Genomic DNA, 15,282 nt, shown 5'->3' on the forward strand with positions numbered 1-15,282 from the left:
GATAATTCATTGGTAAAATGTTTAAAAACTGAAGTGGATATGGACAAAAAAGAAGAATGTGTGACATTTATCTTGTCCTGTTGCTTCATTGCTTTGGTCGACCTAAAGAGAGGTTTTTAATGAGATAAAATCTTCAATTAGTAATCTTTTCTATTCATGCTTTAATATTCATTTTCATGGAGAAAAAGTACATTTGGTTTTTGTTTGGACCAAGTCCTTGTCCATCAGAATGCATGCTGGGTTCGATCAGCCAAAAGCCATTTTTGCCTGGATAAATAAAAAGGACATATTCATTGAAAACTGCAGCCTCATTAAAATAACCATGGCTGTCCCATCATTTTAACTATACTTCCACTCTTGGCTGCGGGATTTGTGCGAGGTGGCGGCGGCTTGTTTCCCTGGAGGCAAAACCCGCCTCTTCCTCAAAAACATCAAGGTGTCCCAAATCTCTCCACCATCCTGGTGCATGATTAATGACTCAGCGTCCTTTAGAGCCACATCCAGGTATATGGATTGAAGTATTTTGGTGTGAAACAAAAAGAGGAGTGCTGCAATATTGCGATAAACCAGGATGTTGCGTGTGTGTGTGGGTATAAATTGGAGGCGGCGTGTCGTGATAACGGTTTGAAATGACTTGTGTTTGCAGGAAATTCACAATCTACAGAGCAAGAAAACAGATGTGAGCGAGCTGGAGAGGGAGAGAGAAGATGCCATGCAGAGACTGCAGGTAACTGGCGAGCAGTAATGTTTCTTTACGTTTCCTAACTCGGCCCATTGCTTTCCACAACGCTGTTCTGCTACTGGTGTCTCTTATTTATCTATTCATCCTTTATTTAACCTAAAACGTCCCATCGAGATACAATATCTCTTCTTCTGGGCAGTGCTGATAGCAAAATTAATAAAAGAGTTGTATATAATAAATACAAGCAGGGAGAGATAACAGAAAATACCCCCGGCTAGGCCCAACTGTCCCTTTTTATGAAACCACATTTAAATTCACAGGATTTTGCACACGCTCATACATATCACTCCCCTAAACATGTGTGATTCTTTTTCCATCAAGATCCATGAAACATTCTCTGAGAAATCAAGTAAAATGTTGAAAAAACACCCTCAATCTCTCAAAACATTCCAAGCATGTGACTCATGAAAAGGCAGATTTGAGGCTCATACAGCCTCGATGGCCAAATCCTTTATTTTAGGTTAGTTAACTTGTCAGTAAACTGTACATGATGGTTATATTTACATCGGATTGGTTGACAGGAATTTGTTTTTTTACAGGAAGGGACAGAGAAAATGATAAATAAGATAAAAAGAGGTCTTTCAAGCATTTTATTTTTAAGTCCTCTACTTGTGCAAACTGCTGCTGGTTTGTTTATGCATCGACTCAAAGCTTTTTCTTGCGGTAAGAAGTTTCAGTTTTGTACTTTCGCTGTCTGGCCTCTGTGCTGGTCTCCTCTGTTTGCAAAGCACTGATGCTTTACTCACAAGAGAGCCCACTGATGCTGCACTGTAAGGAGCCGGTGCAGCTCAGACCAGCAGCAGAGTCGCTACAGGTGAAGTCAGGGCTTCAAGGAGAAAACAAATTGTATTGAATTACCATGGTAATGCAGGAGGATACACCTGATCTTGCACCAGCCTGATTGGGTCCTCTGTCATTTTTAGTAGCAGTGTCAGTGGTGAATAATGTATATTCATGTTTAACCTTTGTTGTCCTTGTGCTCATTCCCTAATCTATTCATTGGTTCATTTGGCCCTGAGAATAACATGAAACTGCACATTTAGATTTGCAGTATAAACACTTTGAGGCACTTTAAAGATTTTCTAAAGCAATTCTAAGGAAACTTCACACAACAAAAGACAAGTCTGCTGATCTCCTCACTTTGACTATCTGTTTGATGCTTTACTTTTTCCTGATCCAAAGCTGTTGCACTGCAGCGGATGTTACTCTCTGTCCCAGTTTGAAGGAATAGTACCTGTTACAATACACATATGTACCATGTTCATGATGAACTTTAAATGTACAGTAAAAGTGTAGGCATGTAGCCATAGAAACATTTGTGTACAATTTCTCAATTGATAATTTTTGCTCATCTAAACTTATGATAGAGGAGCCCTACAGACCAAAATATATATACAATAAGATTACCACTATTAGATTGTTTGTCATTTATGGACAGAAGTGGCAAAAGTAGCAGGAATTATTGTATAATCAATATTGACATTTTGACATTTGGCACTCGAGGTGTGCCTGACAGTAAAACGCATTATAATGACATAAATGAGTATTAGTTGCTCATGCTGATGTCACAAAGCAATAAAACTGTATGGATCATTCAATGTGTCTGCAGGATCTGGAGAGACGAAACACCGAGCTGGAGGACCGGGTTCAGAGCGCCGAGAACACGCTGGCCTCCAGCCAGGAGGAGCGGGAGCAGGCGGAGGGCGAGGTCCTACGCATCATCGAGGCTCTGGACGTCAAAATCTGCGACCTGAAGGACCTGAGACAGAGCCTAGAGAAACTGGTTGACAAATAGCCTCAGTTGGGCGGTTGGGCTGCATCTCCACAGTCAGAGCCCGTCTCCTTCATGTGGCCTTGATTTGTGTTTCACTGATGTAAAAGCAGAGGAGGAATCAAAGCAATATGAATCAAAGGAGGGAGACATAAGGGCGTTTACCTTCATGGATCTGTTTTTTAGGATCAGTGCAGGAAAACACACCAATCAGAAACCTCTTACAGGTGCAGAATAATCCATCTGCACCGTGCATCATTGTCACTTCCACCTTGGAATAATTATCATAAGCATAATGAGGTTTGGTCTAATTGGCCACTGCTACTTGTTGTTCCATGTCATAATTCCCACCAGCTGCACGTCCTTCAGTCCCTCAATCCAGAAGAGCATGAAATTCTTTTTTTCATCCTCCACCGTCACTGACAACTCACTCAAAATAGGTGAGGTCCAGTAGCTCTGGAAGAACAGCGCCCCCCCTCCTCATTTTGATGTCATAGCAGCCGGATGTGAAAGGTTAAAATCTGACCTGGTGGTTAACAGAGTAAAAAGTACAGAGCAGAAGCAGAAAGACCCTTAAAGTCTTTTCAGCAGAGGTCTCATGTTGTTATGGTGATTATAGTGATGCCTCAAAATGCATGATGACTTCCCAGCAATACACAGTTCTGCACAAAGCCCCTTTTAAAGGAGGATTTGGTGTTTTGCAAAGACCTTTCCAACAGGTGCCGGAGCATTTTCTACTTGCTCTTTAGTTTTTTTTTGTGTTATCTATTATTATTTAATACAAAATCTATTATGATCCGCTTCTAAATCTAATAGCATATTATTTTATCGAAGGAAGAAGCGAGAGGAGGAGCAAGACTTGGGAACAATCAAAAACTAACGGCCTGTCAAACTAACAGCAGGAGCTGCATCAGGGATGGATGGTTGAAAAATAAAGTTTTATGGACAATTACATTTTATAACTCTTCTAAACATTAATACTTAATAATTCTGGACACATAGAAACCTCAGTGACTGCCCATAAAGGCTTTTTTCAGTGCAGTTTGGCAGAAGCCCATTTTCACATTAAACTAATGAGGCTCACTCGTAATATAAATCTAACGTTTCTCATGTTACTGGTGAACCTTAAAAAGTGAGAGCTAGTGTGGCAATTACAAAATAATCAAGCTATACAAGAAACACGTCCTCTTTTGTACAATAACAAGCTTGAGTTCATTTTGGCTTTAACACTGTGGAGATGCACCCAGCAGGAGTTTGGTTGTGGTAAGGACACATGGAGGCAAAGACCCTGAATACAGTCAGTTCCGGTTCACCATCAGCAGCCTGCACTGGACCACTGCACCAACATCAACAGAAGAGAAGCAAAACAACCTGCTCCCGTTGTGTTCTGAGGATCACCAGCGCAGAACCATTGTTTTTGGCTCATGTTTCATAAGGACTGCCTCTCTCTCTCACCTCTCACTCCATCATTCAGGTCCATCGATGAGTTCCTCACAGTCTAGGTGGGACATCAAGCTGCAGCTGGTAGATTGGTCCTCTCCACCGGCCTCTGACAGGTTGATGCTGGCTTTTTCCACCCTGATGCTGATGAGTTGAACCTGAGACTGCTCTTGATAATGTCTGTGCCAACTTTAATTTTGTCTACTTTGTTGTTTACAAGTTTTATTTTTTATTTTTTTGGTCCGTGTTCACACAAATTAATCTTGATCTACATTGTGTACTTTGTGTTTCACAACACTACAGTTTACCATTATAGTAATAATAACCCTGAGGCTTAGTGAAGCGGCAGAGCGTAGATCCTTAGAGAGCACTGCATGAGCTCTGCAGAAGCCCCCGTACCTGCCAAGTAATGTGACGCACGTTACTTAGCAGCGTGCTACCTCGAGTTAAAAAAGCACAACTGCAGTAGTTTTAGCGACTGGGTACTTAATTGACTTGTCTGTCAAGCTTTGTATGTGAACTTCTGATGCACACTATCGATCTTTGCTTCTCACCCTCTGATGAGTTATGGATTTCTTCACATGACAGTAATGTAGGTACAGTTGAGGTGCGGTTCCTCACAGCTGATGATGCAGTAGCTTCCACGATGATGACAAACATGTCCGAATGCGATCCAAGCAGGTCAGAAGACTGAATCTGTCGATGTAATAAATTTGTCGGACACCGTTGTAGCATTATTACACTGACCTGCCATTAACACCTTGTAACACCATTTTCAACTGATGGTGTATTTATTATTACTCCTTCGCAGTTTCTTTGAGATTGTCTTATGTGCAGTTCCAAATGATCACCTCAGCCATTTCATCAAACCTAATGCAGTAATAATGTTAATGTTACTGCATTGATCACTTTATGGTTTTAAGACTTCATCACTTTGACAGTTACTCACTATCTGGCATTTTGGGCCTCAGCTGCTACATGCAAGTATATCACTGAATCAGCAATAAAGTTTTTTGCATAGATGCCTGTTCATTGTCGATTCAAGTAACATGTAGGTAGTGACACCTGTTCTCATTTGTTTTCTCTCACGTCTTTAAAAGATTAGAATTGATGGTTACCAGCTTTTTATCAAACACGGAGAAGACTCAGACGCTAGTGGCTCCTCAGCACCAGCTCACCGTTACTGTCAGAAAGACTCAGCTTCACAGCAGCCTTATTCCAGTGTATAGTTACCACACAGCCACACCGTGAATACCTTAGTAGAAGTTTTTGCTTAAAGAGGAAACGATCTCTGCCCCATATCTACTCAACTTCCCGCTGACCTCTGAGATGAGATTTTTCCTTTCAAGATCAATGAATGTATAAGTTAAAGTAGAGAAGCACATTAGTGTTTACAGTACACTATACGATCAGGTGTGTTCTACTTTAACCTTAAAACATTAGTTACGTCTTTAGTATTAGTGTCTGTACAAGTTGAGAGGACAAATCCACCTCATATTTAAGACTATTTGGGAGCAAGAATCTGGGGACATTACACTTCGTCTCCATAATGACTTTCTGGCAGAAATAACAAACCATTACACTTAAGTATGGCTCCTTGCAACTTCTAATATGGATTTGATAGCAAAAGGGTTTGGGCCTCTTATTAGGACCATAACAGAATACATGATGGGAAATAAAGGAAATCACAAGCTCAAACAGGCCACAAAACTAAATATACACTGGAATAAGGCGCTTTATAATCTGTGTTGCCAGCAGTACCAAAGATGCACCGTCATTCTACATCCACATTAACTGGAATAAACACTTCTGTATTTTGCTGAACTTTCATCTACTTATTAAATTTAAGTTTGTTCTTTAATTGCTCAGTGTCCCACAACATCTGACCGTTCATTAAGATGCACAATACCTCAGAATACTTCACTTAGTTTCATTGAAGTACTGGTAAACTCAACTGGTGTCGACAAGGCCACGAGAATTTCAGAATTTGAGAAGAGCGGGTGTTTGTATGGGATCTGACTGTGAGATGTGTTCCTTATATTTGTACAATTTATGTTTAAACATAAAAAAAATCCAATGATGCAAAGTCATGCTGTGTTCTTTTTGTGATGGAAGGGCTTCTGCATTCCTAAGTGTCATTTTCCATTGTGGTGTTTAATCTTCAGACTATAATGAAAACACAGTCCGTCAGTCCTCTTGGACAGACTCAGTTCATCAGGCTTTGAGCGGCCAACGTCTATACGACAGTGGCAGTGATCCATTTGGCCTGTTTAAATAGAGTAAGTGGCACAGGAAGCAGCTGACAAACAGCAGCAGATGATGGAAATGCCGTGGATAAAACATCATTTTAGTGTTGGGAGAGACGGTGCAGCACATTGCATTTAGATTGTGCCATTACCAGCTATATAAATGTGTTTTATAGTCTATTGTTTGAGGGACTGTTGGGACAAATGGCGTGTTTATCTGCCAAATGGACCTGTCAATTCAGGCCAGCACAAGCAGTATGTGCTGTATTAAAGGGACAGATGGAAATAAACTGGAAATCACTCCAAAGTGATATGAACCAGTGCAGTGCCGGGTCACATTCGGAAGCAGACACTGTTCATATCAACCAGGGACAGATCCAAGAGACAGGTTTAGTGAATTACCAGCATCTTAAAAAGTCGTCTGAACTATGTTTGCCAAACTGTTCTCATGAATATGTTTAATCTTTGTGTGGAAAACAGTGACGTGAGATTATGGCATCAGCCTCATCGTGATTCAGTCAGCGTGATAACTTTTCTTGAAGTTCAATAACCCTGCACGGCCCCACAACCTTAATGCATACTTGAATTCAAATTGAGCCTCAAGTTTCTTCATGTCTTTCTGTGTTGAATAATACAAGTCAGACAAAGCAGGATCATTTTCTGACATTTATTTTAACACAAACTGTCATTGAGAGCCAATTCAGCCAAATTGTCTACTTCAGCTTCTTCTTGGGGCGAAGGTTGTTGGTGTGTCCACACTTCTTCTTGCGACAGTTGACAGCACGGGGGTGCAGACGGGCATAGCATCTGTAACACAAACAGAGCAGTCAGATCAACTACAAGGAAAACCTTCATGAAGCACATTTTAAGTTAATAGTCAAACTCAGAAAAATAGGTGATTGATTTCTAGCCATTTTGGTCACTAATCTTAGTGTGAAAGAATGTTCAGATTTACACCAATTGCAACATCAGCATCAACATCTAAGGACACAACAATGGAGCCTCACTGTTACGTTTCATAATTACAGCCCATGTTTAGACAAATTAACCACAAGACAATGAAATTAAATTGCTTGACTGTGCATCACAGCAGCACTGCACACAAACACTATCTCCATGACCGGACTTACTTGCGGCAGATCATCTTGTCGCAGTTGTATTTCTGGGCCAGCTGCCTGAGTGAAGGCTCGATGATGCCACCACGCAGACGCAGAACCAGATGCAGAGTGGATTCTGGAGGACAGTTAAAAACACATTAATGCCCATTTTCAGTTCAGTCACATCCACGTAGATTTATACAACATCTCACAGACACACTTACAGTGTAAAGTTCTATAAGAGGATGCAGTACCATCTCTACACTTTGATTTCATGTTTAAACACAATACAAAAATATAATACAATTTATTAACACTATCATACTTGAGACTTCTAGGTGACTCCTGTGTTAATTTACTTGATTCCTTTCCCATTCAAACTTTACTTTTTAGTAAGAAACAAATCAATGGTTTTAGGACAACAGACACACTGGGCACATCTGGCCTCGTCCTGGTTACCTTTCTGGATGTTGTAGTCTGACAGTGTGCGTCCATCCTCCAGCTGTTTGCCGGCGAAGATCAGACGCTGCTGATCAGGGGGAATTCCTGCAAACAATCAAAACGACAGATCAACCAACAGGCATCCACATTTAACACACGTGCAACAGTCAACACTGAAAAGACTGACTCTGACATATCACATTACTCCTGCCAACAGACTCTACTACTTGAAAAATCACAGCATCTGTCAAAATCCTTCAAGGGAACATTATGGCCTGAGTAGAGGACCAGATTCCTGTCTCCTATCAAACCCATTGAACTCTTAACTGTTCAAACTAGACGCTGCTCAGTAAAACAGTAACTCTGAAGCTAAGTGGGACAAATGGAAGTTTCCCCAGTTAAGGTGATCTACCCAGATTCGGACGTGACTCACCTTCCTTGTCCTGGATCTTAGCCTTGACATTCTCGATAGTGTCGCTGGGCTCAACCTCGAGGGTGATGGTCTTCCCCGTCAACGTCTTCACGAAGATCTGCATGTTTGCAGGCTGGAAGAGGAGACAAGTGACGTTAGCTCCGAGGAGAAGCTAACTAGCTAGCGCTGAAAGCAGACTTTAAAAAGAGGGCAACGACAGAAAGGCCAGTCCCTGAGCGGATATGTAACAGTAATGTGGAGTCACACGTTTGTTTTTTAAATCGTAAACAGTTGATAATACTGATAATAAGTTGTGTGTAGAAAGCTAAGGCGGAGACGATGCTAGGTGCTAGCTGTTAGCCGTTAGCCGCACACTGGAGTCGGTGCGGGGCCTCGCCACATGCGGGACGTTAGCGTGGCAAGTCGGTCGGTTTTCTCTATTTTCTGCCTCTGAACCGACTCAGTCACCTTCGATACCCGATGACCGGGGATACACGACGGACAATACTTTGTTTTAACCACATTCCACCGCTCGGAGATCGGTGAAACTCGACAGAATGTGCAGAACGGAACGAGCACTCACCCGGCCGCTAGCTGAGCCTCAACGAAAAGAGAGCGGAAACTGTGAGGCGCTGAAACACGTCACTTCTCTTCTGCAAGTTTCCTTCATGTTCATAACACGTTTTAAAAAGTTGATTCTTCACTTTCTTATTGAAAAAGGATTTTACCTACAAAACTAATTAACATAGTTCATACAAAATATAACCAAATAAAATGAAACAAATTAATCCTGATCTATTATTATACATTAAAAGGGACATTTTCAGGTATATATATATCAGTATATAAATCAATTTTAATTAGAAACAGCATGTAGCTGCAACATTAAAATAATACACTAATGATTATAATTCAATAATATACTACAAATTATTTGAAACGGGCCATTCTGTATAATAAGTACTTTTACATTTGGAAGTTTAGCCTTTAGCATACTCAATTAAAGTGCCTTTGAGTTTCATTTATTTGAAAGAGGAAATTAACATATGTTTGGATCTGATGATCCTGGGCAGGAGAGAGAAAGACCTTAACAATACCTGTCATGTCATATAATTATCACTATTGGTGACTTTAGAAGAAATTTACAGAAGCAAATAGACAAAATGTAGTTTAATAAAACCTGAATCTATAATTTGTGTCTATTTATATGAGACAAACGGTAAAGGAATTACTACTGCATGAGAAAGAACGTTACAGCAAATGTATGAGAGGAACCACACACTTTTGTAAATCAAGTAGAAGGTCCCTGAAGCTGCAGTCTGTTTTTCCACCACAATTTTATTCCACAAATAGACCAAGGAGGGCGACAGAGAGCAGTGTGACTCACTCACAGTCAGTGGAGCCCGATTAGAAAACACACACTGTAATCACTGAGTCACATTCTGATTTGTGTGCACCTAAGATGATGAGTTTTACAGACACACATCTCTGTGCTGAACACAACTGTTTCATAATGACTGACACCTTGTCAAAAGTGACACGAACCCACACATGTGCAATGAGAACTGTGTTTTTTTACTTGAATTTTAGTACAATTAAGTGCATGCACTCCAATATGTTATGTCTAAACAAAGCCTTCATGAGGTGTCACATGTAGTTTGTAGCCCAACTTCTTTTTTATTTGACAGCAACCAACTAAAATGCTTCCAATATACTTGTCTTGGCAACATGATGGGTCAGAATCATGCTTCTCTGCAAGTTGATATTGTAAAATTATCTAAGGTAGAGCTGAATTATTCATTAGACTCTTGGAAAAGGGAAGTTTGTCCACTCAAGGACAACAAGCAACAACTGTCTCATTATCAATTGATCTTATCATTATCTTTGTTCATTAATATTAGTTGTTTGATCTATTAAACTTTAGAAAATAGTGCAAAATTAACACCATAATGTCTTAGAACCCAAATGGTCAAATGTTGAACATGTTAAAATTCCTAAACCCCCAAAATATTCACATTATACAGATTATAACTTGTACCAGTCCTGCTTTTCTAACACATGCAAAGCCACATAGAATGAAGCCCAGTTGCATTTGCTCCTCCATGACTAACTTGTCTTTTTTTCCCTTCCTGGTAAGTATTACTACCTAAGAGTGAGCAGGAGGTTTTGTGTTTCCTTGTTGTGGAATCAAATGGTACAAATGAATAGTTATGTGTGTCCACTCACTGGATTTGGCATAGTAACAGGACACCGTGCATTTGTTTCTCTGCACGAGCAGCAACAGTATCAATATCATCATGTTCCACAGCACAGAGGTTTCCATGGTGAGGCATTGTGCTTCAGACGAAGGTGGCTCGCTTCACCAAAGAGTCGCCTCAACGTAATGGAAGACACCGGTGGAATCAAACATGACAGCAGTGGTGAAAACACAGAGTCCAGCCCGTCCTGTTGAGTTCCTCCTGCCGACCAACATCTCGGACCATTCACATGCAAATTCAATTCAGTTTCAGGGTGACTTCCTGCCTTGGTCTTCCACAAGAGCAGAACGTGTTCTGTATGTGACAGAGGCGATGGCTTCCTACCAGTGTCACCCATTGCCACAGATGACCCGCACACCACAAATGACCAGGCTTCGCACCAACTTCGAGATGCAAACAGACCCAGAGGAAGTTGCTTTCCTCACCACCTACTCCCAGAAGTTTCAGGCTTGGCCCTTCCAGGTCCCTCCCACACCCATCAGACCAACACAGGCCGTCAAGAACAACCAGCATGTGGAAAAGCTTCCAGAAAGCACCAACAGATCCACTTTCACGCCACACCACAGTCCCTCTATTGTAAAAGCCACTGCAAAACATCTGGGTGAGTGACTTTAATTTCATTCTTTCACTGTATTTTCTCAGTAAAACAATAAACTCAAATTATGGATTATGTTTGTTTGATATGAACATTCCTTCATTTGGTTAGGAATTAACCCTTAAGAAGTTGTTAAACATTCAAACCTAAACATTGTTGCCTTGTAATAAATAACAGTGAAGGAATCTGAGGGAGGCTGTGAATCCTGCAGAAACGATTGTCCCATAACATTTTTCAATGTAAGAATGATGTGCTTCTTGAAGACGGCTTCCCCACAATAAAAGGGGATGAGCGCCATCGCAGCTTCGTCTCGCATTACAACGACACCTTCCAGGGAGCCTGGAGCAGAGCTGCTCAACCTGTGGACCAGGTAACAGCAGCAGCAACTTTTGACCATGAGGCATCGTGATAAATCAACCTGAACACCACATGGCTGATTATTTCATTCAAACACAGATAACTCTAATCCCTAAATATTGTACCTAGAGTCCAAAGGTACTAAGCAGTGTTGAACAGCAACAAAGTACATTTACTCAAGAGATGCACCAAGTGTAAGATCATTACCTAACTTAAGCGTTTCCATGTTCATTCTTTTGACTTACTTACTTTGACTATTAAGATTTTACCTTCAAATATGATCAACCTATGATACATCATACTTGTTCGTAGGATAAAAAAACAACAGTATTTGAAATAGGGATGATGACATCACCAAAGATGCCTTTAACACTGAACTGCCTCTTAATATTTAATAAACACCCTCAACACTGATAGGGTCATAAAAAGTCCAAAATAAAAACAAATGAGACATGAAACATTTAATAAAAATGGAGAACAAAAACAATATGAGACATTTATTAAAAAAAAGTGACAAAAAGTGGATTCAGTGATTCTCTTTCACTCTTTAACCAGAGGCTCATTAAAAGCTTAGAACAAGTGAGTGGGTTCACTGAAAGCAACATTGATTTAGTTAATTCTAGGTATTGTGAGGAGACCTAGTGACTATTAAGTACTTATATTTGATAATAATTTTGTACTTTTATATACTTGTAATTGAGTATGCTTTACACTGCTGTGGCCTACTATTAGGCTACTAGGTGATAGTAAAAGGTCTGGTTGTCTAAAGCATTGTTTTACTTATATTCCTGAGAAAGTACATAGAACTTTTTATCCCAAAATAATTTATACTTCTACTGGTTCAGTCATGGTACATTTAAGGAACATTCTTAAACTGGTTTGATAATAGGTTTAAAAAACAACCAAACAAAAATGAAACCTAAGAGTTTGAAAGTGTTTATACACTGTCCCAGAGAATCTCATTATGAACATACACTTTGACCCGGAGCACCTGCACTGTCAACTTTAAGTCGACACTAGAGTGACAATTAGTGTTATCAGCTCAAGACTGTGACAGCCACTGTTTTTGTCACGTCTTTCTTCAGCACTCCTCCTCAGTGATTATCGGTGACCCTGTGACGACTGTGGAGAGAGAAACAACCCACAGTGCGTCATTCAGCCGGCCCACAGCCTGCAGGTCCGCAGCTTTTCTGCTCCGCTGATAAAACTCCATCCACGTGACTCAGTTTTCTTTTACAGAAAAGCATGCAAGGCTTGGTGTCTCTGGTTGTGGATCTGTCTCGGTTACAAACTGACATTTTAGTCATTCAAAGGCTTCAATAACCTAAATTGTAAAGTAGCCTAAAATCAGGTGTTGAATTTATCCCCATGCAAATGCAATAAAAGCCCTATCTGTGTTTTTGATACAGGCCACGAGTGGTCAAAGAACATTTGAAGATCAACCTTGGAAATTTCTCAAAGAACCCTTGGTCCTCTACTTCCAAAGAAACTTATTGTCCTCACAAGCTGGGTGAGTGTTTTCTGCAGCTCTTACTAAAAGTGCAGCTTTGATGCTTAATGTCCCATGGTGAAGATTAATTTGTCGAGCCATGAATAAAATTAATAGCTGCTTCGGGTCTCCAGGAATGTAAAACCATCATTACACAAATTACCTCATGTTTCTTTTGCACTGCTTATATTTGATGAAACTGTATTGAGCTGATATTGTTTAGTGTATTGATTGAGCTGCACATTTACTTATATTCCATTTGACACTTGTGTTCTCCCTTAGAAAAACGTACAGTTTCTTGCAGGGTTTAACCTGAATGACCTTGATTGCTGTGTGTCACTGTATAATACACATATTTCTATTTCCTTATCTCTTACTTTTATTTACAACCAATCAGACCAAGACATTATTATAGTTAAAAAATACACTTTTATTTTCTCAGGCGGTCCAGTTGTGCTGACAAGGAGAAACAAAACCTCCAGTTCCTTACCCAGCGGAGACACTGATACGAGTCGCAACAGAGAGAGAATGTCGCTCACCACTAACAGAGTGTCCTTCTCTGATGTGAGACAACAGATTTATCTGTTTTATTTGTTTTTGTGCTGGTAAATAATGTATAAATCATAAAGTGGACATTTTTCTCTTTAGATTTTTAGTTGGTGTGCCACATAGACTGTATGTAAAGATGGAGGATGCATTTACTCCCTCCCACTATCCAGAAATGATGCCATCTTGTGCCGATATCATTTTTTCTGCCCAGTAGCAATCTGGGATGCAGCCATGGTATCAAGGTCCCATCGATACGTGTCCTTTGTCCTTTCACAAGTCAGCTGTTTTCATGGCATCAGATAATAAAAACAAACTTACTGGAAAAATGAGCACTAAGAACTACCTACAATGACAGAAACAATCTTTGACGCGTATTTCGAATTTGTAGTTTGTCCCATGTCCCATTTTCTAACATGGAAGAGGAGCGATTTATGACCTAAATCATAAGCCATCTTCCATCGTCCTTCTTTATATACAGTCAGTGGTACGGCAGTAAACCATATAAGTGATTTCTGATCTTGCTGACTGTGTTACTCTTTCAAGCCGACCCCTCCACAGCCTCCAGTGTATGTGCATGGGTCTGACCTGATGACCAAAAGCAATGTACAGTTCAGCCCAGCGCTTACATCAGGCCTGTACTACACAACCACAGCAAAGCATCACTACGGCAGAAAACAGGTAGAGCTGGCCCGGCCAGCCATCCAGTTCCGGAGCAACATACTGACTGGGCCAGGTGATGGATTGTGCGATTGGTCCTGTTGTGTGTATACAGGGAGGTACGTGTAGATATTGAATGTGTGTAATCTGTTTGGTAGAGCCTGGGCCAAACCTCAGCACCACCCAGGCTGACTTTCTCCCTCTGAGGGCCTGTAAACAGACACCTTGTCTGTTACTGCAGCAGGTGAGAGATGACTAAATAAACTCAAACATATTAAATTCTCCGCTCTGTGTAACAGTTGTAATCAGAGATGCAATAGTTGTCGTCGTGGTAATAATGTCATTGTACTGTCTATTTTTGTCTTTTCTCACAGCAATATTTATACATTAATGATATAATTTTTGTTGTCTGTTAATCAAATAGAGTCACATCAGGTTTCCACTGGCTGAGCCCCACTTCAGCACCACCCACAGTGAAGACTACACATTCAAACCTCTGATCGTGCAGCAGCCAGGCTGCAGCCACTTCCTCTCTCATATTGTCATGAAGTGACTGGCTCCTGTGTTCTTGCTCCTGACAGAAGATATTAAACCAAAGTTCATTTTTTAATTTGCGATTTTGTAGAAAATGCTGCTGAGATGTTATTTTGTGTTCACAGTAAGACACTAGAAAGAGCAGACACAGTATCATACTTTTTAATGCCTCTTAATGATTGTAGTACACAGTGAAACACCAATACATTACACATGCAGCTTTATCTCATCTAACATTAATCAATGCTACAAAGGCTAAGTAGTGAATTTTATATTCAAATATATTGTTCTCTCGCCATAAATTAGTCATTATTGTGCAGCTTTGGTTAAATTGAGCTTTTTCATGGGACTGGTTGCAGGAAATTTAGATGTAAATGAAAATTCTTTTATGAGTACGTGAGAAAAATATATATTAAAAGTCGAAGGGCGCTAACCTCTGCAAGGCCTGAGCCTGTGTTGGGACATGACTTTTTTGGGTTGTGCATGATTTAAAAAACGTCTTGATCTCCTGGAGTTTACAGATGAGCTTTGGTGTTGTTCTAAATTATTCACATGTGGATCCGGAGTCTTAAAATCCATCTTAGAATAAACCATTAGGTTTCCATGTTTAAGTTAAATGCTCATAATATTCCTAAAGGGTGATACATTAACAAAACCTTTACCCAGAACAGTACAGGAGCAATCGGAGTGTGAA

General features: G+C 40.3%; 3 protein-coding genes across 5 annotated transcripts in view; 2 read left to right on the forward strand and 1 right to left on the reverse strand.

Moving 5' to 3' along the window:
- Positions 1–4,973, forward strand: part of LOC117759861 (homer protein homolog 3-like) — a 41,195-nt gene extending 36,222 nt beyond the window's left edge. For both annotated transcript variants that reach the window (XM_034582321.1, XM_034582322.1), the window contains 2 exons: positions 647–727; positions 2,352–4,973. In XM_034582321.1, coding sequence (XP_034438212.1) covers positions 647–727; positions 2,352–2,537 — 267 coding nt within the window. In that variant the 3' untranslated portion in view covers positions 2,538–4,973. The remainder of the gene's footprint in view (positions 1–646; positions 728–2,351) is intronic.
- Positions 4,974–6,851: 1,878 nt separating this feature from the next.
- Positions 6,852–8,798, reverse strand: uba52 (ubiquitin A-52 residue ribosomal protein fusion product 1). The gene is made up of 5 exons (XM_034582323.1): positions 8,733–8,798; positions 8,171–8,282; positions 7,756–7,842; positions 7,330–7,432; positions 6,852–7,006 (listed from the first exon to the last, which is right to left on the reverse strand). The coding sequence occupies exons 2-5, from the start codon at positions 8,271–8,273 to the stop codon at positions 6,913–6,915; spliced, it is 387 nt and encodes a 128-aa protein (XP_034438214.1). The 5' UTR covers positions 8,274–8,282; positions 8,733–8,798; the 3' UTR covers positions 6,852–6,912.
- A 1,911-nt stretch (positions 8,799–10,709) lies between these two features.
- LOC117760616 lies at positions 10,710–15,055 on the forward strand. Of its 2 annotated transcripts, XM_034583763.1 has the most exons (8): positions 10,710–11,008; positions 11,266–11,372; positions 12,445–12,536; positions 12,769–12,869; positions 13,291–13,412; positions 13,941–14,130; positions 14,213–14,298; positions 14,479–15,055. In XM_034583763.1, exons 1-8 carry the CDS (start codon positions 10,720–10,722, stop codon positions 14,605–14,607), a joined length of 1,116 nt encoding a protein of 371 aa, XP_034439654.1. In that variant the 5' UTR covers positions 10,710–10,719; the 3' UTR covers positions 14,608–15,055. The 2 variants fall into 2 exon arrangements, with proteins under 2 accessions (XP_034439654.1, XP_034439655.1); XM_034583764.1 differs by lacking the exon at positions 14,213–14,298.
- Positions 15,056–15,282: the final 227 nt, after the last annotated feature.

This window comes from Hippoglossus hippoglossus, chromosome 4, assembly GCF_009819705.1.
Source record: "Hippoglossus hippoglossus isolate fHipHip1 chromosome 4, fHipHip1.pri, whole genome shotgun sequence".
In the NCBI taxonomy this organism is placed as follows: domain Eukaryota; kingdom Metazoa; phylum Chordata; class Actinopteri; order Pleuronectiformes; family Pleuronectidae; genus Hippoglossus; species Hippoglossus hippoglossus.

What these genes read in the sequence shown, in the direction of transcription:
- LOC117760616 (XM_034583763.1), top strand. Translation starts at nt 10,720, where the DNA reads ATGGCTTCCTACCAGTGTCACCCATTGCCACAGATGACCCGCACACCA. An exon ending in CTGCTCAACCTGTGGACCAG is followed by an intron (nt 11,373 to 12,444) that starts GTAACAGCAGCA and finishes GTCTTTCTTCAG; the next exon opens with CACTCCTCCTCAGTGATTAT. An exon ending in ACAGAGTGTCCTTCTCTGAT is followed by an intron (nt 13,413 to 13,940) that starts GTGAGACAACAG and finishes TACTCTTTCAAG; the next exon opens with CCGACCCCTCCACAGCCTCC.
- uba52 (XM_034582323.1), bottom strand. Translation starts at nt 8,273, where the DNA reads ATGCAGATCTTCGTGAAGACGTTGACGGGGAAGACCATCACCCTCGAG. An exon ending in TAAGATCCAGGACAAGGAAG is followed by an intron (nt 7,843 to 8,170) that starts GTGAGTCACGTC and finishes GATTGTTTGCAG; the next exon opens with GAATTCCCCCTGATCAGCAG. An exon ending in GACAAGATGATCTGCCGCAA is followed by an intron (nt 7,007 to 7,329) that starts GTAAGTCCGGTC and finishes TTTGTGTTACAG; the next exon opens with ATGCTATGCCCGTCTGCACC.